The sequence below is a fragment of the Salmo salar genome, chromosome ssa05, assembly GCF_905237065.1.
Source record: "Salmo salar chromosome ssa05, Ssal_v3.1, whole genome shotgun sequence".
Lineage (NCBI taxonomy): Eukaryota > Metazoa > Chordata > Actinopteri > Salmoniformes > Salmonidae > Salmo > Salmo salar.
Genome location: NC_059446.1, coordinates 32,879,829 through 32,900,932, shown reverse-complemented (window position 1 = coordinate 32,900,932; position 21,104 = coordinate 32,879,829). Strand labels below are relative to the sequence as shown.

Genomic DNA, 21,104 nt, shown 5'->3' with positions numbered 1-21,104 from the left:
CATCAGGGCAACCTTTTAATCTGAGAAGACATCTTTAAAAACCTCCTCGTAAGGCCATTTTGGAACTGTCTTTTTCATATTCATCATTGAAGTAATTTGGGACTCTCTTTCCATTCAGCACAGCTTACAACAATAGTATTCTAATTTACTCATGTATATTCACTTATTCACCACCAAAGTAACAGTCAGACTTTCTCCAGTCCTGTATGTCTGACTTTTTGTGCCATTATGATGCTTAACTATTGTCATCATACATATCAACCAGGTGTGCATTTGGCAAGGATATTCTCACACACACACACACACACACACACACACACACACTGACTGCCCATGCTGCTGTTTGATTGGTTGGTTGGTGGGATAGTCTACTTTGTGTGCTTCAGAACACAACATGTGCTACATTCAGCTAGCTTTGACATTCCAACTCTAACTTTGGATTAAACACAACACCACCTCTCACCCACACACTCCTGCCACACCTCTGTGTTTCTGACCATGCCTTCCTAAACCTATTTGTGGCCAATATGTTAATTGTACCATAAAGAGATTCAAAATAAAGAAATCAAGAGGCCAGTATATATCTATAAAACAAACTAAAATATAACATTCTTAACTGGCTGTAATCATAAGCAATACTGTAAAAAACAAAATGCTTAGTTTTACTACAAATGGTCTCAAGGCAAAAAAACAATCAAAACAGTCCTCAATTTCAACCCCCCCCCAGACACATCATACATATTTCTATTAACAATCAGACATTACTACAGAATATCTATATTTATACCATATTATCTTGGAAAATAAAACCACCCCCCCAGAATTTGATTTCTTGGAAGTGTACAAGTACATTAGAATCTAAGGACAAGGCACTATGACAGGGATGTGGGCTCTGGGTTATAAATGACCCTTCTGAGAACAGATCTAGGATCATCTTAACATCCCCTAGTCCTAAACTTAACCATTAGGGTCAAAAAGCCCCATTGTGTAGGGGCAACGTCATCCAACTCCAGAACGTAGAGATCGGTTTGGAATTGTGTTAAGAGCGCAAAAGGTTTCCCTGTGTGGTCAAATAAATAAGCCCCTCCCACCCTAAACCCATTTGGCTAGACATCTTTATAAGGTTTTTCTAGCATTCGATTGACAGAAAACATTGCGAACATCAAAAGGACAATCATTTAAAGCTACAGAGAATTTGAATAAAGTAGCAATAAAAAAACATTGAGTGTACATTCCACAAAGAGGCTTGTGCTGTATTTATGATTCAGAATTTCAATTTTCTTTGTGGCTTTCAACATCCTCAGTGATGTCACTTCAGCTGTCCGTCAGAGAGGATCATCACTTTGGATGAATATTCCATCGAGATCTATGACAGGCTGAAGCAGCCATCAATCAAAACAAGCGACCAGTCGAACTCACTCACATTAATAGTTTGTCACAAAGCAAAATAAACTATAATCTTCATCATCTGACCCAATAACTCTTAAAATATTTTTTTAGACATTTATATAAAACAATTAAAAAAACCAAAGCTTTATTTAGAAAACTTAAATGAAATTGTAGTGGTTGAGGCATCATCTCTGCACAGTCTTTGAATAATCACTGCAGACTAATTAATTAATGACTACTGTGGAGTGGGGATCCATTGTGATTGATCCATCCATATGATGGACCAGGAAGTCTTGAACCACAGAGTGCCACGATTGGTCACCAGTCCGTATGCTCCCTCTCAGGCTCCATACTGATTGGTTAAAAAGCCTTACATCCTTCCAGGATTATATTTTATTGCATAAATTCTCCATGTGTTAATGTACCAAAACAAATCATATTTTTATATAAGTGTTATAGAGAGAGTTTAGTACCCAGCAGTCATAATAGCATTCATGTTATACAGTCTATGGCTCACAGAGAGGCCGAGGTAAGGTTGTCCCATTCCAACACTGATCAACATTGAGTTCCACTTCAGTTGCCATTCTATCCAATATGAAAGATTGGCAGATAAAGATGGCCAGTGGCACTATAAGGATAGGAAGGTCATTGAAATACCAGTGAGCCAACACACTTCTATTCCACTATCCGACTCCATATTGACCAAGAGGAGAGGACAGTCCATTCATTGTGTGGGTGCATTTTAGTGAACATCCATCATGCCCTCAGAGTAAGAAAATTGGAATCTGTCCAGTGGAACAATCTTCTTTCTATCATTGGCCGGGGCGGACGTCTGTCACTCAAACCGATATCTCATAGGTTGTCCCTCCGACGCCAGTCACCTTTTTCACCCCACCCCCTGGTTTAGATGTACTGTGATTGGCCAAGCCTGGGCGAGAGGTGGATCTGATTGGATAGTCGGCGGGAAGGGGGGGGGGTAAGGATGCAGATGGGGTGACAGAGGGAGTGAGAGAGAAGAGGTGAGTAGATCTGATTCAAAAATAGACTGTAATACCACACTTATGTTAAGGTTACAAGAGTAGAAGGCTCATTGGGGTGGAGGAAAAGGGCACAGAACAGACAGGAGTGAGAAAACAGTAGCATGCTAAACTGGTCATGCTAACAAACACAATCACTTCGGTTTCACACATACTTGCCTCTATATGAAGTAGACAAAATTCTAAAACACAGATATACATCCCACTACAGTTATACCCGAGCATAGATCTTATACACATTAAAAACACACTCCAGCAGAAACACTTACTGATATCAAGAGGAGGAAAAGACTCACACAGATCAGGGAGGAAGAGGAGGGTTCACATAGATCAATCAGGGAGGAAGAGGAGTACGAAGAGTACCAGGCTTGCGGCTCAGATCTCTACTCACTGTGGAGCCTGGATCCCTCTGATTCCGCCCCCTCCCGACAAACCACCTCCTCCCATTGGCCGAGCCTTGTGCTGGAGCCCCGCCTCTCGGGTGTAGGAGAGAGACTGCCCCAGGGAGGGGCCTCGGGGCGGGGGGGACACAGGGGGGTCAGGGGAACAGGCACGGGGGGAGGACGGGGAGGGCTGTTCAGAGACGGGAGGAAGGGGGCGAGAGGAGGAGGCACGGAGGTGTGGGTGTCTGGTGTCCTGGTGAAGGAGGTGCGGTGTCTCAGAGTGGGCAGCGTGTGGGGGAGGAGTCGGCAGGGCTGGACTGATGGCGCGAAGGTACGCCCTGTGGGGGGAGGAGAAAGAGGCAGAGCCCTGGAGCAGCTGGCCCTCTCTCTGCTGGGCCATCTGTGCAGAGAGGAAGGGCGAGGTGTACCCCTGCAGGGGCGCATCCCCGACCCCGGGGGCCGGCAAGGAGAAGGTCGTCGCCGGGGGAAACGCTGCGGGGGTGTGGGGCTTCTGGGGGGACAGCTCATGAGCAGCCGATTCAAACTCTGGGCTCTCGGACGGCGTCAGCAGGCTGTCGTAGGACAGGCTGCCATTCCGAGGTGTCTGATTGGCCAGGCTCTTGTAGCTGGTGTCGGTGGTGCCCTCTGATTGGAGCGTGCCCAGAGTATTGTGGTGCGTGTGGGCAGAGCGCATGCTGGAGGAGAGGGAGCCACCGGTGGACAAGACAAGAGATGAGGGGTAGGAAGTGTATGACCGCCCCCCTAGGGAGTACCCGGAGATGCCCCCCGAGACGCCACCACCCGTCCCACTGGTTCCCCCGGGGCCCTCGCCCCTTTCCCCTCCCCCCCTACGCACCCCCACACTTATTATCGACCCCCCATCAAGGGTGCTGGGCTCAGACCGATAGCTGGGCTGGCAACTCCACTGGAGGGTGGAGGGAGAGTCCTGACTGTCCCCACGAATCATCTGGAGAAAGAGAGAGAGGGAGAGGTGGAGGTAATGATAGGAGAGAAGAATGAAGAGCGTGAAGGAGGATGGGAACATATGTTACAAAGGGATTACATTGAGGAGACATTCCTCAACAGAAGACAACATAGACATTTCTACAGATCACAGTTTCTACAGAGAGCCAGCAGGGGAGGATGAAGGTCTCCTGGGGCATCACATTACCAAGACCACTCACCTTGCAAAATAACATTAGAGCCACAAGAACAGAAAAAAAATACAGGCATTCTAGTAAATGCAGAGTCGGGGGGGGTCACAAGCATACACCTTTTTACAGACATAAACGGACACACACACACACGACACTAACTGAGACTTACTGATCAACTGATGGCCACTGAGTGATCAATTCAGAGTAAAAACAAAAAAAGAGAGGGATGGAGTTAAACACAAAGGAAAGAAGAAAGGCTAGGAGCTCAGAGAGGGGTCTGCTAGTCCCACCTGGATTCCCTAGGCTTAATCCCACCTGGATTCCCTAGCCTTAGTCCCACCTGGATTCCCTAGCCTTAGTCCCACCTGGATTCCCTAGCCTTAGTCCCACCTGGATTCCCTAGCCTTAGTCCCACCTGGATTCCCTAGCCTTAGTCCCACCTGGATTCCCTAGCCTTAGTCCCACCTGGATTCCCTAGGCTTAATCCCACCTGGATTCCCTAGCCTTAGTCCCACCTGGATTCCCTAGCCTTAGTCCCACCTGGATTCCCTAGCCTTAGTCCCACCTGGATTCCCTAGGCTTAATCCCACCTGGATTCCCTAGGCTTAATCCCACCTGGATTCCCTAGCCTTAGTCCCACCTGGATTCCCTAGCCTTAGTCCCACCTGGATTCCCTAGCCTTAGTCCCACCTGGATTCCCTAGCCTTAGTCCCACCTGGATTCCCTAGCCTTAGTCCCACCTGGATTCCCTAGCCTTAGTCCCACCTGGATTCCCTAGCCTTAGTCCCACCTGGATTCCCTAGCCTTAGTCCCACCTGGATTCCCTAGCCTTAGTCCCACCTGGATTCCCTAGGCTTAGTCCCACCTGGATTCCCTAGGCTTAGTCCCACCTGGATTCCCTAGCCTTAATCCCACCTGGATTCCCTAGCCTTAATCCCACCTGGATTCCCTAGCCTTAATCCCACCTGGATTCCCTAGCCTTAGTCCCACCTGGATGCCCTAGCCTTAGTCCCACCTGGATGCCCTAGCCTTAGTCCCACCTGGATGCCCTAGCCTTAGTCCCACCTGGATGCCCTAGGCTTAATCCCACCTGGATGCCCTAGGCTTAGTCCCACCTGGATGCCCTAGGCTTAATCCCACCTGGATGCCCTAGGCTTAGTCCCACCCAGCCTTCTAGCTGATCTATCAACTGATTTGACCCTGTGTTTAGGAGAAGATTATAAACTAAAGGAGTAGAGCCATGTCATCTCAGGGAATGGATCTCACGATGTCTGTCATCTCAAATGTTAAAGGCCTGGACTGCGTATGAAACGTGCGAGTATGTATACACTCCTCTCCATATGCATTTGGACAGGGTAGCTAAATTGGTACATTTGGCTCTGTACTCCCAGCATTTTGGATTTGAGAACAAATGGTTCATAAGAGGCGACAGTACAGAACTTTAATTTGAGGGTATTTTCATACATATCTTTTTGTCCATTTAGAAATTAATGTACTTCATATCATTTTAAGATGTCATAAGTAGCTGGACAAAACTCACTTATAGTGTATTAAAGTAGTCTTAAGTATATTTGGTCCCACATTCCTTACACACAGACCTCATCAAGCTAGTGACGCTACAAACTTGTTGGATGCATTTACAGCTTGTTTTGGTTGTGTTTCAGATTAGGTTTTGCATAATAGCAAGTGAATAGGCAATAAAGTGCTTTCATTTCTAAACGGTAAAACAGTTATGTATGAAAATACCCTCAAATAAAAAGGTGACATTTTGTACTGTCGCTTCATATTAAACATATTTATCGCAAATCCCAAAATGCTGGAGTACAGAGCCAAACTAAACGTTTTAGCTTCAGCGTCCAAATGCATACAGAGTAGGGCCAGGATCGCGATACTCGATAGTATCGTGGCAAGGAAACAAAACACAAAGCGGATTTAACTTCTTTAGGAAAACAGCCCTAATATTGGAAACAAACAACATTATGTTGTAATCCAGAGTCGCATGTATTTATTTTCCAAACTATAGCACACAATATTTTACATCCAGCAGGTTTTTAAAGGACCAAAAAGTTGTCGGCTTCGTGTTAACATTTTTGCTATGGAAAAAAACATTGCGATACTGGTATCGTCACAGCCCTAATATGGAGGGGAATGTATGCATGTGTATGTCTGTGTGTGCATGCGTGCGTACCTTGTTTGGGTGGGTCAGAGCTGTGTGGTTCATCTGTGGGCTGCTATAGGCCGGCCGGTACTTGTACATAGATGGAGTGGGCGGACCGTCAGACAGCAAGCTGCTCTCTGATTGGAGGGGGAAAAAAAACAACAGCGTTTAAAAACGACACGGCGCCGCCTGAGTGGGATACGGAGTGCCTGTGTGTGTGTTCACTGCTCACCCTCGGTGTCAGCGCGGGGCAGACCAGGGTAGCGGAGCTCCGGTTTGGGAGGAGGTGGAGGCTCTGCATCAGCTGACTGGCTCTCCATCTGCTCTAAACTGCTCTTAGACTGACAGGGACAGGAAGGGACTGTTCATACACACGAGAGACGGCTAAGAGTTTATTTTATGTGTGTGTGTGTGTGTGTGTGTGTGTACCCTGGTGCTGTGGCAGTCGTTCTGGATTCCGTTGTCCAGGACTTTGGCTTCTAGCTGGGCGGAGGAGAGAGGTGGGCGGAGGAAGGGAGGCTGCACCTCCGCTGTCTGTTTGCCCCGCCACCGCCCCACATACCTGACAGAGACAGCAAAACACACACGAATGACTTCCCTGAAACATACACCAACTTTATACTACAATACGCAGAAATATTATGATATAGATATTTAGTTAACCACCATAACACTTAGGCTATACTGAGTTCCTTACCCCTGAGGGTCTTGTTCAACCATAAGCTGCAACAGCAGAGGAAAAGAGGAGGCATGAAGGAGAGACGGTCGCTAACCTGGGAGCCTGAGCGCTACAGAGCACGTGTGAGATGTTCCTCAGACAGCCATTGGTGAAAGGGTTAACGCCGCCCCTAAACTTCCCTGTGACCTATAGAGAAGAGAGAGAGAGAGAGAGAGAGAGATGGTCTATTTTTAGATCATGTCAGCCCTCTCAGAGGAAAACACACCAAGACCCACACCCAGATAGACAGACGTACCTGCTCGTTAGTGGTCCTACCCCGAGCTACCAGTACCATGTGGAAACCAGTAAGACCTGCTACTGGGATGAAGAAGAGGCCAGCAACACACATTGTAGCCATACTGGGAACACACAGTCAAGGACACCAACACCAGCGCAACAACTAGCGTGTGTGTGTGTGTGTGTGTGTGTGTCTATAAGGATACGTGACAGCAGAGTGAACCCTGTCCAGCTGGTGCTGGTGGTGGAGGACGTAGAGCAGGCCAAAGCCGAATACACCCATGATGTGGATCGTCAAGGACAAAAGGAACAGGAAGAAGTGACGGTAGTTCCTGCGCCCAATACAGTTGTTGACCCACGGGCAGTGGTGGTCAAAGTCCTGCCAGGTCACACACAGGTCAAAAAAGGGTCAATAGAGAGAAAAAAAATAAAATAATAATCAAATAACTTATGTTTCTCTGATATTTCTATTGTTGCCACGGACAACGTGTTATAACACAGTTGTCACTCGTTATACCACCTGTAGTGTGAGCTAGGTGGCGGTCTGTAGAAGTACAGGTCTGTGTGTGTGTGTGTGTTTACCTCCACACAGTTGTCACACACAGAGCAGTGTGAACAGCGGGGCGGTCTGTAGAAGTACAGGTCTGTGTGTGTGTGTTTACCTCCACACAGTTGTCACACACAGAGCAGTGTGAACAGCGGGGCGGTCTGTAGAAGTACAGGTCTGTGTGTGTGTGTTTACCTCCACACAGTTGTCACACACAGAGCAGTGTGAACAGCGTGGCGGTCTGTAGAAGTACAGGTCTGTGTGTGTGTGTGTGTGTTTACCTCCACACAGTTGTCACACACAGAGCAGTGTGAACAGCGGGGCGGTCTGTAGAAGCGGCAGCTGGAACACCACTTCATCCGGACCTGAATGCCCTTGATATCCACTGTCTTATAGAGCGGAGCGCGGAAATCATCCTCTTTATCCTCATCCTCTTCCGCTGTGAACGAACACACACACACACCTTACACACTTTCTTCACACCTAAGTCATTTATCTTTAACACTCTCCTTACCTCTGGGAAAGACCCCTGGGTCCATAAAGGTGGCCATGCAGAAGTTGGCGAGGGTGAAGAGGAAGACCACAGCGTTATAGATGGGAACGACGGAGGAGACATGCTCTGACAACCAAGGACACCTGGAGGGAGAGAGGGAAGAGAGATACAGAGATATAACATGGAATCTAATGTGTGTGTGTGTGTGTGTGTGTGTGTCTTACTCACGTGAAGCAGAAGAAGAGTGTGGTGGAGGCGACCAGGAAGGTGGTTGCCGCGGAGACGGGTACATAGCGACTGGGGTGGAACCGGCGGGGAGAAGAAGAGGCGGGGCCACCCACTTCTCCCCCTAGCCCCCCACTACTAAACCCCGGCATCAGAGGGAGAGAGAGGGGTAGAAGGGGTATATCTAAAGAGAAGGGTGGTGGAAGGGTCAGAGGGAACACCTCAGTGTCCGTATGGGATAAGGGAGCATGATGGTAGAAGGGAAGGATCTTAGGGACCAGCACTTGTAATATTACACAAAGCAGTCGTTTGGGAGAAACATCTTAGAGAAAGCTAGCCAGATATTTGCACTTCAGCCAATAAAACCACTTAAAAACTAAAATAATGATTTTATAGTAAAGTCTACACCTTTGTTTACATGTGTGTAGAACTTTGCAGGTATATATTAGACTATATAACTTTTACACAGCTTAAAAACTTTACATTAGGATACAAAAACAATTGCGACTTTTTGAAATATTTCCATATGGCTTCATGTAACCTTATTTGGTTCAACAATATAAATAAATCTCAACAGAATCTCTCCTGTGTAGTGCAACAAAGACCCACAAGGACACACACAACAAACTGCTTGAACAACCACTTTCTGACCTTGTGAGACAACAAACCAACCCTCCACAGGCATCGAACACTAACTTGCTATTACTCCCCGGCTATTACTCCCCGGCTATTACTCCCCGGCGCTTGAGTGTTAACAGTTGTCCATTTACAAATTCTTGTAAGGGAAATGTGGGGCAGAAATTAGGAGGTAGTAACAGGACATCCTATGAAACAGCAGAACAGGGTTCTCTAGCAGAGCAGTGACCATCGACTGAACGCTGGTCTTAGAAAAGGTGTATCTAGGCCCTGAAATGCGTGTTTGTGAGACAGAGAAAAGTGCGACAGAGAAAAGTGCGACAGAACGCTTGCAAAGGGGAGAGTTCAAGGCTCTATATCCTGCGGAGGCAGCAGCGGTTGAGACAAACAGGAATCTCAACTTTAAGCCAGTCTTAAAGCTGCCCAGCAAAAATGCAAGTCGACTTGCAGCTTTTTCAAACATTAAAACATGTACACAAAAGCTATTTAAAATGTTGTATTTCAGTACTGCGTCAATATGAAAGAACGCTGAGATCAGTCTTGTCGGGTCAACTGGACCAATTAGCTGTTTATCTAGCCGTTTTTCTCAGTCTTTGTGACAGCGCAGGTAAAATCAATTCATCCCAAACAGAGCCTAAAATCGGTGTCGCCATGGTTTCGCCGTAAACATGCATCTTTTCCCATGATCCCTTTGAAATGGAGCCACGCAGAAAGAAGAAAAAGCCACAAACAACTGCAGGTCCTCTTCTTTCTCTCCCTCTTTATTTCTTTGCACACACACTCAAGTCTTCTGTCACACACTGTCGCTGTCTAAGAGGGCAATCGGAGGGCACCCCCTGAAACAGAAAGAAATGAAGAGCATGTTACACAACTACTAGATTACATCCATAACATTAACCAACACCATTAGTAATTACACACACACAAACCTCACACCATCCCTAACACAAATGATGCAGCCATGAAAAACATAGTAGTGGTGCAAGGTATGACAATAACATGTTCTTTACATACTGTAGCTAGTTGTTGCAAGCCAGAGCAGAATTGTGCATGTCTAGGGAGTGCCAGGTTTTGTGTTGAAACCTGACCATTTCGTCAACTCTACTCCATTTTACAACACTGACTAACCAGGAAAAGGGTGTGTCTAAAAGCGTCTTTCTTCCTTACACACAAACACAAACTTTCTCTCACACTCTCTTTCTCTCTCTCTCTCTCTCTCACACACACACACACACAGGTATTCATAACAGAGCCCTCCTATCCATACAGATCTCATGTAACACCTGAGGGAAAAGTCCTGTTCCATTATAACACTGAAAACAGATCTTAGGTAATAGACAGCAATAGTAATGGCGTGTTTTTGTTGGCCCTAACGGAGGCCAAAGCCTACAAAGCCTGGTAAACACAGGCTTAGGAGATCTTATACGTTTTGTTCTATGAGAATCTTCATCAGCTAACATCACTTTTTAACGAATTTTGATGCATAAAGCACAAAGGCTTCATAATTCATACATGTCATGTTAACTGATATTATTTAGGACTACAAAACTGGCTAGCTTATAGGCGCATTATGATACAATGATCAAACTTGGTAAACTAATACTATAGTAGATATCTTAAGGAACATTGAAAATTGGAGGCAGTCTGGGGAGCCTGTCAGTCAACCAGGGTGGCCATTTTAATAAAATGGCTACCATTCAGACCCCAGGAGATAAATCTCCTCTGTCAGTATTACGATGTCCTTTGGGTGATAAAACCTAAAGAGCATTCCAGAGCACGAGTTAATGTTTCTGTTCTATACCGTACCAGGGAGAGACGGTTCCAGTTTGGAGTTGGAGGGACAGACACTGGTCTCTATACAATGAAAACTGTTGACACAGCAGATAGTCTGCTATGTATTACAGGTATCTTTCATACAAATCTTAACCTTGTGACCCATTCTATATATCTGTTGTTCATGTAGGTTGAAAGGGGTGTATTTTGGCTATAAAAGACCCTTGTACTTTTGTCTCGGGGCTCTCAACGAATCATCTAAGCGTGATTGGTCGACCAGCCATCGCTATTGCAAAGCTCTCACTAATAAAGATTCAGTTTAAGTATAAATCTGACTTCTGTGATAAGTTTGTCTCTCCTCATTTGATAATACAGAAATTAACCACCATGTGTTGTTATTACTTATAATTGATTTAGTGTTTACACTCTTTACTTCAATACTTATATAGGCTACTGTATCAATCAATCCTTCACCCGTACTAGAGGTCGACCGATTAATCAGAATGGCTGATTAATTAGGGCCGATTTCAAGTTTTCATAACAATCGGAAATTGGTATTTTTGGACGCCGATTTTTGTATTTTTTTATCTTTATTTAACTAGGTAAGTCAGTTAAGAACACATTCTTATTTCCAATGACGGCCTAGGAACAGTGGGTTAACTGCCTTGTTCAGGGGCAGAACGACAGATTTTTACCTTGTCAGCTCGGAGATTCAATCTTGCAACCTTACGGTTAACTAGTCCAACGCTCTAACCACCTGCTTTACATTGCACTCCACAAGGAGCCTGCCTGTTACGCGAATGCAGTAAGAAGCCAAGGTAAGTTGCTAGCTAGCATTAAACTTATCTTATAAAAAACAATCAATCATAATCACTAGTTAACTACACATGGTTGATGATATTACTAGTTTATCTAGCCTGTCCTGCGTTGCATATAATAGGTACACGTTGCTCCAACCATAAACATCAATGCCTTTCTTAAAATCAATACACAAGTATATATTTTTAAACCTGCATATTTAGTTAATATTGCCTGCTAACATGAATTTCTTTTAACTAGGGAAAATGTGTCACTTCTCTTGCAAACAGAGTCAGGGTATATGCAGCAGTTTGGGCCGCCTGGCTCGTTGCGAACTGTGAAGACTATTTCTTCCTAACAAAGACAGCTGACTTCGCCAAACTGGGGATGAGTTAACAAAAGCGCATTTGCGAAAAAAGCACAATCGTTGCACGACTACCTAACCATAAACATCAATGCCTTTCTTAACATCAATACACAGAAGTATATATTTTTACACCTGCATATTTAGCTAAAAGAAATCCAGGTTAGCAGGCAATATTAACCAGGTGAAATTGTGTCATTTTGCGTTCATTGCACGCAGAGTCAGGGTATATGCAGCAGTTTGGGCCGCCTGGCTCGTTGCGAACTAATTTGCCAGACTTTTACGTAATTATGACATAACATTGAAGGTTGTGCAATGTAACAGGAATATTTAGACTTAGGGATGCCACCCGTTAGATAAAATACACAACGGTTCCGTATTTCGCTGAAAAAATAAACGTTTTGTTTTCGAGATGATAGTTTCCGGATTCGACCATATTAATGACCTAAGGCTCGTATTTCTGTGTGTTATTATGTTATAATTAAGTCTATGATTTGATAGAGCAGTCTGACTGAGCAGTGGTAGGCAGCAGCAGGCTCGTAAGCATTCATTCAAACAGCACTTTTGTGCGTTTTGCCAGCAGCTCATTGCGCTGTTTATGACTTCAAGCCTGTCAACTCCCAAGATTAGGCTGGTGTAACCGTTGTGAAATGCCTAGCTAGTTAGTGGGTGCACACTAATAGCGTTTCAAATGTCAGTCGCTCTGAGACTTGGAGTAGTTGTTCCCCTTGCTCTGCATGGGTAATGCTGCTTCGAGGGTGGCTGTTGTCGATGTGTTTCTGGTTCGAGCCCAGGTTGGAGCGAGGAGAGGGACGGAAGCTATACTGTTACACTGGCAATAATAAAGTGCCTATAAGAACATCCAATAGTCAAAGGTATATGAAATACAAATCGTATAGAGAGAAATAGTCCTATAATAACTACAACCTAAAACTTCTTACCTGGGAATATTGAAGACTCATGTTAAAAGGAACCACTAGCTTTCATATGCTCTCATGTTCTGAGCAAGGAACCTAAACGTTAGCTTTCTTACATGGCACATATTGCACATTTACTTTCTTCTCCAACACTTTGTTTTTGCATTATTTAAACCAAATTGAACATGTTTCATTATTTATTTGAGGTTAAATTGATCTTATTGATGTATTAAGTTAAAATAAGTGTTCATTCAGTATTGTTGTAATTGTCATTATTACCCCAAAAAATAATAAAAACAAACAAAAAAAATAATTAAAATATATATACACACGTCGGCCGATTAATCGGCATCGGCTATTTTGGTCCTCCAATAAATCGGCATCGGCGTTGAAAAATCATAAAATCGGTCGACCTCTAATCCGTACATGTCATCACACAGCATATGAGTCATTCATGATTTGAAATGCAATCAAGCATTTGTTATGAAATAAAGCGACCCTTGAATAATTAGCGTAAACAATAAGTAAACTGTTCCATTTCGGAAATTGCATTCACAAATGAATGTGACTGTTTAGTCTTTACTGTAATAAAGGCTTTACAAAAGTGCATAAGACTCTCTGGTAGGCTTATAATTTATTTAGTGTTGTTTACATTATTCCAAACAGTCAGAAAAATGACTTTGTAATCATGGCACACAGCACTTGCTCCTTTATCTCCAATATTTTCCATAACTAGTCAAATTTATTCCAAACATCCGACTTCCCCTTTAGCTCTTGAGCTAGTAAAACAGTAAACATTCCCCCTTTTCGGGTTTATTGGTCACGTCCTCTGCATCCATTTTACTGTCACGTTTTCAGAGTTTGTTATAACCAATTTATTGATGTGATTATGATATGTTATAGGTCAGTCACTATTGGTCACGTGCATGCAATGCATACATGTGTCACTTAAGGATCAGACCTTTTTTTTCAAATTTTCGGCAAAAATGAAATACCCAAATCGAACTGCCTGTAGCTCAGGACCTGAAGCAAGGATATGCAAATTCTTGATACCATTTGAAAGGGAACACTGAAGTTTGTGGAAATGTGAAATTAATGTAGGATAATATAACACATTAGATCTGGTAGATGTTTCATCTTTCAAATGCAAGAGAAAGGCCAAAATATAATATTGCAGTTTAGGCACAATTTAGATTTTGGCCACTAGACGGCAGCTGTGTATGTGCAAAGTTTCAAATTGATCCAGTGAAGCATTGCAATACTGCAGTATTTTGTATCAAGTCCACCCAAATGTGCCGAATTGGTAAATTGATACATTTAAGTAAATAACTATAGAGGACACACAAAAATGACATGGTAATACAAAATGTAAGTTTAAACACTCCCAGGAATGTCATACACGATGGATCATTAGCTTATACACTAACTTTCACACATCTAGATGGCCGGGCGGGGTGGGTGTGGAGCAAGAGACAGCAGGGGTTCAAACTGTAGAACCCAGTTCCTACATTTGAATATAAAAATAGATTTGATCAAACAAAACTATGCTACATTTTATCTCTGGGACCCTCAGGATGACAAATCAGAGCAAAGTTACTGAATGTAAGTACATTATTTACCTTCAGAGGTGAATGTATCAAACCAGTTGCCGTGATAAGTTTAGTTGTTGTGCACTCTCCACAAACAATAGCATGGTATTTCTTCACTGTAAATTGGACAGTGCAGTTAGATACACAGTGCACCTCCACTTTGTTACATTACAGCCTTATTCTAAAATGGATTAAATAAAAAAATCCTTAATCTGCACACCCCATAATAACGAAGCGAAAGAAGTTAGATTTTTTTTGCAAAATTATTAAAAATAAAAAACAGAAATACGTTAACATAAGTATTCAGACCCTTTGCTATGAGACTCGAAATTGAGCTCAGGTGCATCCTGTTTCCATTGGTCATCCTTGAGATGTTTATACAACTTGATTGGAGTCCACCTGTGGTAAATTCAATTGATTGGACCTGATTTGGAAAGGCACACACCTGTCTGGATAAGGTCCCACAGTTGACAGTGCATGTCAGAGCAAACCAAGCCATAAGGTTGAAGAAATTGTCCATAGAGCTCCGGGACAAGATTGTGAGGCTGCGCAGATCTGGGGAAGGGTACAAAAAAAATGTCTGCAGCATTAAAGGTCCCCAAGAACAAAGTGGCTGCCGTAATTCTTTAATGGAAGAAGTTTTGAACCATCAAGACTCTTCCTAGAGCTGGCCGCCCGGCCAAACTGAGAAATCGGGGGAGAAGGGCCTTGGTCAGGGAGGTGGCGAAGAACCTGATGGTCACTCTGACAGAGCTCCTCTGTGGAGATGGGAGAACCTTCGAGAAGGGCAACCATCTCTGCAGCACTCCACCAGTCAGGCCTTTACGGTAGTGGCCAGACGGAAGCCACTCCTCAGTAAAAGACACGACAGCCTGCTTGGAGTTTGCCAAAAGGCACCTAAAAGACTCTCAGACCATGAGAAAAAAGATTCTTTGGTCTGATGAAACCAAGATTGAACTCTTTGCCCTGAATGTCAAGTGTCACGTCTGGAGAAAGCCTGGCACCATCCATACGGTGAAGCATGGTGGTGGCAGCATCATGCTGTGGGGATGTTTTTCAGCGGCAGGGACTGGGAGATTAGTCAGGATCGAGGGAAAGCTGAACGGAGCAAAGTACAGAGAGATCCTTGATGAAAACCTGCTCCAGAGTGCTCAGGACCTCAGACTGGAGGCAAATGTTCACCTTCCAACAGGACTACAACCCTATGCACCCAGCCAAGACAATGCAGGAGTTGCTTCGGGACAAGTTTCAATGTCCTTGAGTGGCCCAGCCAGAGCTCAGACTTGAACCCAATCGAAAATCCTGGAGAGACCTGAAAATAGCTGTGCAGCGACGCTCCCCGTCCAACCTGAGAGCTTGAGAGGGCCTGCAGAGAAGAATGGGAGAAACTCCCCAAATACAGGTGTGCCAAGCCTGTAACATCATACCCAAGTACACTCAAGGCTGTAATCGCTGCCAAAGGTGATTTATTCCTCGTGTCACTATTTCTATTACATCTCTAACTCTGCATTGTTGGAAAAGGACCTGTAAGTAAGCATTTCACTGTTAGTCTACACCTGTTGTTTACGAAGCAGGTGACAAATTAAATGCATTTGATTGGCTTGACGTGTTGCGAGGCATCACTGATTTACATAGGGTTCTGACCCCTCTTTAGCTCAATTCTGCCATGAAACTTCACCAGGAAGCCTGGGGAAGCTGGTTTGCAACGAGGCTAGGCTGTATGCACCAATTAATTATGGAGATATGGCCAAGTGAATCTACTCCAATATGGCCACATTCAGCTGGTTGGCAGCCATAATAGAAATGGCTATCAGGGAGGTAATGGACAATATGTTATGGCACTATAGCCAAAAGTACTTATTTTGACATGCCCTAGCAGTTTGAAATCAAAGTCAACCATTCTCCCCCCCCACCCCACACGTAGTTGAATGATAGGCTTCCCAGACTGCCTCCAATCTTTAAAATGTTCCTTAAGGTATTTAGTATTTGTGTACCAAGTTCGCTAATTGTATCATAAAATTCACGATTGAGTATATTTTGTTCTTATGCGCTGGACTATATAATGGAACCTGAGCACCACAATGTTCAACAACCCAGCTAGTTAGCGAAAAACTCTACACCCCTATGACAGAGGTGCAAAGGTACATACCGATACAATCAACAACACCTGACACATACGGATTTTGTATTTCTATAATCTATTCAAAGTGAACACCGCCCATATTAGCACCAGAACAGCCCTAGCCTTCTCTACACAGACTGTCTGTATCTGTGAAAGAAAGGCTGCTGGAGGTTGATGAACGAGGGTATGTGCCCCACTCAATTAGCAGACGACTAATACTTTTTATGTAGCACACACAGTAAATCTCCCCTACTTCAATGGCAGTTAATCCTGAAATCTCCCCGTTCAGAGTACCCTGTCTCTACTCCAGTCAGTGTCATGCCATTGTCACGTTAGCTAGCAAGCCGTATTTTTCAGCATTGCCGTACACCTGACCATAATCACATTTCCAAACATACGGACTGTGAGTGACGTCGAGTCTGACAGACAGCACCTCTCTATCAAGTCTGTTCGATTACATGTTCCATCAATGTTAAACACAGCTAGCTGACGTTGGACTCAGCCGGGTATGCTAGGTAACTAGCTACCTAGGCTATCAAGATATTGTACTTGTGTCCAAACCTGCAAATGTGACAAGAGGCTAATAACGTATTGAGAGCCGTTGTGAAACTGCAAAAAATCCAATGCACTAACGTTAGCTAGCTAACGTTAGCCAAGGCAGGGTAAGTTTGTTTGATCACCGCTTGAGACAGTACAACTATAAACTGTCAGTTAAATGAGCTACTTAGATATTATTGGGAAAAGCAGTTCACCAAACAAGCCATACCTGACCTCCAGGGCTGATGTTTTCAAGTACTTAAGGGTTCGTTTCGGTCCCGAGGCTAATTGCTAGTATTCTAGGCCAATGTTGGAATCCCGGAACTGCCCTCGCTCCATTAATTTGGGACATTTGTCCAATCAGTGATTGAGATTAGCGTCATTCCCGGTGAGTCTGCGCTCCTTGTTCTATCTGTTGAGTCGGTGTGGCCTTGGGCGGGGATTACAGACATATTTTGAAAGCTTTCAACATGCCAGAGGTCGCTCGGGATAGTGGTCCCGTTATCTAAAGCAGGTTACAGCTTTGCAACAGAGGCACATCTTACAATAGTCTGTCTGAGTGCCAGGCTGTATAGCTATCATTCCACTCCTGTCATTTGCGAAAGAGACTGGCCTTTCAACGTTTAATATATAGCTATGCATCCTGATTTCCGACGGATTTGCTCATTGGTTGTTGGAAATAACATTAATATTTTACATGGCAACATGTGGAGCCTAGAAAATAGAATTAGAATTATAAAGCCCCCCCCCCAAAAAAAAAATGTAGCCGTTAACCACACAAATTGTTGTATTTCGAGGCTTAAAATCAAAGTGAATACGTTTTGTGATTGGAATTGCAGTATGTCCCATAGGATGGCGCACAATTGACGCTGCGTCGTCCGGGTTAGGGGAGGGTTTGGCCGGGGTAGGCCGTCATTGTAAATACGAATTTGACTTGCCTATTTAAATAAAGGTGAAATAAAAAAATACATGTTACAATCACCTTTGACAACGATTACAGCTATGAGTCTCTAAAAGCTTTGCACCCCTCGATTGTACAATATTTGCACATTATTATTTTTTAAATTCTTCAAGCTTGGTCAGGTTGGTTGTTGATCATTGCTAGACAGCCATTTTCAACTATTGCCATAGTTTTCAAGCCAACTTAACTCAAAACTGTAATTAGACCACTCAGGAACATTCAATGTCGTCTTGGTTAGAATCTCCAGTGTTTATTTGGCCTTGTGTTTTAGGTTATTTGTCCTGCTGAAAGGTGAATTCATCTCCCAGTGTCAGGTGAAAAGCAAACTGAACCAGATTTTCCTCTAGGATGTTGACTGTGCTTAGCTCCATTCCGTTTAATTTTTATTGTGAAAAACTCCCCAGTCCTTAACGATTAAAAGCATACCCATAACATTATGCAGCCACGACTATGCTTGAAAATATGGAGAGTGGTACTCAGTAATATGTTTAGGGCAAATACAATACAACACTTTGTATTCAGGACAAAAAGTGAATTGCTTTGCCACATTCTTTTGCAGTATTACTTTAGTGCCTATTTGTTAACAGGATGCATGTTTTGGAATATTTTTATTCTGTACAGGCTTCCTTCTTTTCACCCTGTCAATTAGGTTAGTATTGTGGAGTAACTACAATGTTCTTGATCCATCCTCAGTCTTCTCTTATCACAGCCATTCAAACTCAGTAACTGTTTTAAAGTCACAATTGGCCTCATGGTGAAATCCCTGAGTTTCGAAGGACACGTATCTTTGTAGGGACTGTCCAAAGTGAAATGAATAACTTCACCATGCTCCAACGGATATTCAATGTGTGCTTTTTTTATTTTTACCCATCTACCAATATGTGCATATCAAATCAAATTGTATTTGTCACATGCGCCGAATACAACAGGTGTAGACCTTACCGTGAAATGCTTACTTACAAGCCCTTAACCAAGAATGCAGTTCAATAAAATATTTACTTAAGTGAGAAAAAAATGGGATCAAACCAAAAACACTTGCATAACAATAACGAAGCTATATACAAAGGGTACCGGTACCGAGTCAATGTGCAGGGGTACTTCTTTGCGAGGCATTGGAAAACCTCCATGGTCTTTGTGGTTGAATCTGTGTTTGAAATGCACTTCTGGACTGAGGGACTTTACAGATAATTGTATGTGTGGGGTACAGATATGAAGTAGTCATACATTTTTAAAATGTTAAACACTATTATTGCACACGGAGTGAGTCCATACAATGTATTACTTGTTAAGCACATTTTACTCCTGAACTTATTTAGGCTTGCCATAACAAAGAGGTTGATTATTGACTCAAGACATTTCATATTTTCATTTGTAATTAATTTGTAAACATTTCTAAAAACATAATTCCACTTTGACATTATGGGGCATTGTGTCTAGGCCAGTGACACAAAATCTCAATTTAATCCATTTTAAATTCAGGTTGTACACAATAAAATGTGGGGAAAAATCAAGTGGGGTGTGAATACTTTCTGTAGGCACTGTATCAAACTTTTTATGAACTACTGAAAGATCCATTACTACCATGTTTTAATTACTGGTATTTAAATGGCAAACTGTCACACACGCAAAAAGAGGGACTGATCTCTTTCCTACTGAAGCAGTAGCTAGGGTGGGTGATACAAAGACCCAGTCTCTCACCAATGTTCCCTCTAAGCTGCGAGTGTGCAAGGGTACGCAGCTCCCCCCAGACTGCCAAGCAGAATAAATATAAATTCCCACAGAGAACCTCACTCAACTTTCTGTGATGTTTCCCCTCTTACTTAACACTATCAACATTTCCCTTCACTGTGGGAGTTGTGATTGAATCAACGCATTATTAGCCACTTTCAATGCAATGTAACAAAACAAACTATGCAAGAGATTTTGTAGGCAGAACGCATCGGCGTAAGATTCTATTGAGATGCAAGTCTACACAGACAAGTGCAGCATAACCAATTAGAGCTGCAGTAGGCCTATTTGCAAATAGACCATTGCCATATATGGATCTGTGCCATTCACTTTGAACTGGACTGTGTTTACAGCATGAGCGGTTTCCTGAATAGATGCGCTTGTTTTGATATCATAGCAAGAGCTGCATGTAGCCATCTGTGCATGTTTGTTCATATATTTAGCTAGTTAGTGAGTTATTAATCCAGTTATAGATCATTTGTAGTCAACAATGGGGGAGTGATTGCTTCCTACAAGAGCACAAAACGTGTATATTTCTAGACATCTTTGAAAAGCGGGTTGAATAAAGAGCAGTTGTCTGATTCTCTGTAATAATGGTCTGGGAATAATGCATATAAAGTTTTTTTGTTTGTTGTTGCATCAAACACAACATTTTCAGTCACCTCCTTTTCTGAAGGACAAGTGGATAAACAGGTTAATGTCAAGCCCTGCATGTTGTGTCATGGAATGTAGGCCTACATTGAATACCACACATTGGCTGCTACTGTAGGCTGAATGATAGAACAGCTATTTCCATGTCAAAATGTTATGAACACATTTTCTCTATTGTGTTTGATGGTTGGTCACTCTGGTAGGCCTACATTATGATCAAATAGCCACAGTAGTCTACTTGACCACTGTCTGAAACTGTAACTTAATGCGGGTACAGCCTGTGTTCACAGTAAACGTGCACTGGAAGTTGCACGTAATTTCCCCAATGTTCAATTTTGCAGTCAGCAGACCTGAAATTTGGTCAGTGCCAAAATAAATTTGAGGGAACATTGCCCGTCACCCTTCAATGTTGTGATGCAAAATGTATTGTTCATAGATTAAAAAACGTCTTCCCCGACATTATTCATCACTATAAAACTGAATTATTTAATATAAAATATAATCGAGACAACTACTATAAATAATGGAAAACTATGAGAATGAATGAAAACCAGGTATAATCTTTATAGCAGATTTTGAGAAAGCATTTGATATAGTGATGTACGTCTAGAATCTGTTAATAAGTGGCTGGATTTTTTTCCAACTTTGGAGAATCTCTCATAAAATGGGTAAAAGTCATGTACA

The 21,104-nt window shown here is 43.2% G+C and overlaps 1 protein-coding gene across 5 annotated transcripts in view; it reads right to left on the bottom strand.

Annotated features, from left to right (window-relative positions):
- The window catches only part of LOC106604662 (palmitoyltransferase ZDHHC5-B), a 17,672-nt gene extending 6 nt beyond the window's left edge, over window positions 1-17,666 (bottom strand). The window contains exons 1-12 of one of the 5 annotated variants that reach the window (XR_001328713.2): window positions 17,310-17,666; window positions 8,348-9,816; window positions 8,141-8,262; window positions 7,908-8,065; window positions 7,286-7,458; window positions 7,099-7,201; window positions 6,898-6,989; window positions 6,554-6,686; window positions 6,357-6,465; window positions 6,155-6,261; window positions 2,696-3,776; window positions 1-2,334 (exon numbers count right to left, since the gene is read on the bottom strand). The exon at window positions 1-2,334 is cut by the window's left edge and continues 6 nt beyond it. Coding sequence is in view for 3 of the 5 variants with exons in the window: in XM_014199538.2 (XP_014055013.1) it covers window positions 2,229-2,334; window positions 2,818-3,776; window positions 6,155-6,261; window positions 6,357-6,465; window positions 6,554-6,686; window positions 6,898-6,989; window positions 7,099-7,201; window positions 7,286-7,458; window positions 7,908-8,065; window positions 8,141-8,262; window positions 8,348-8,496 (2,211 nt within the window). In the remaining 2 variants the exon portion in view is untranslated. Of the gene's footprint in view, window positions 2,335-2,695; window positions 3,777-6,154; window positions 6,262-6,356; window positions 6,466-6,553; window positions 6,687-6,897; window positions 6,990-7,098; window positions 7,202-7,285; window positions 7,459-7,907; window positions 8,066-8,140; window positions 8,263-8,347; window positions 9,817-9,994; window positions 10,154-17,309 lie in introns of those variants that run through there. The other 4 variants (XR_001328714.2, XM_014199538.2, XM_014199540.2 and 1 more) reach the window with 4 other exon arrangements.
- Window positions 17,667-21,104: the final 3,438 nt, after the last annotated feature.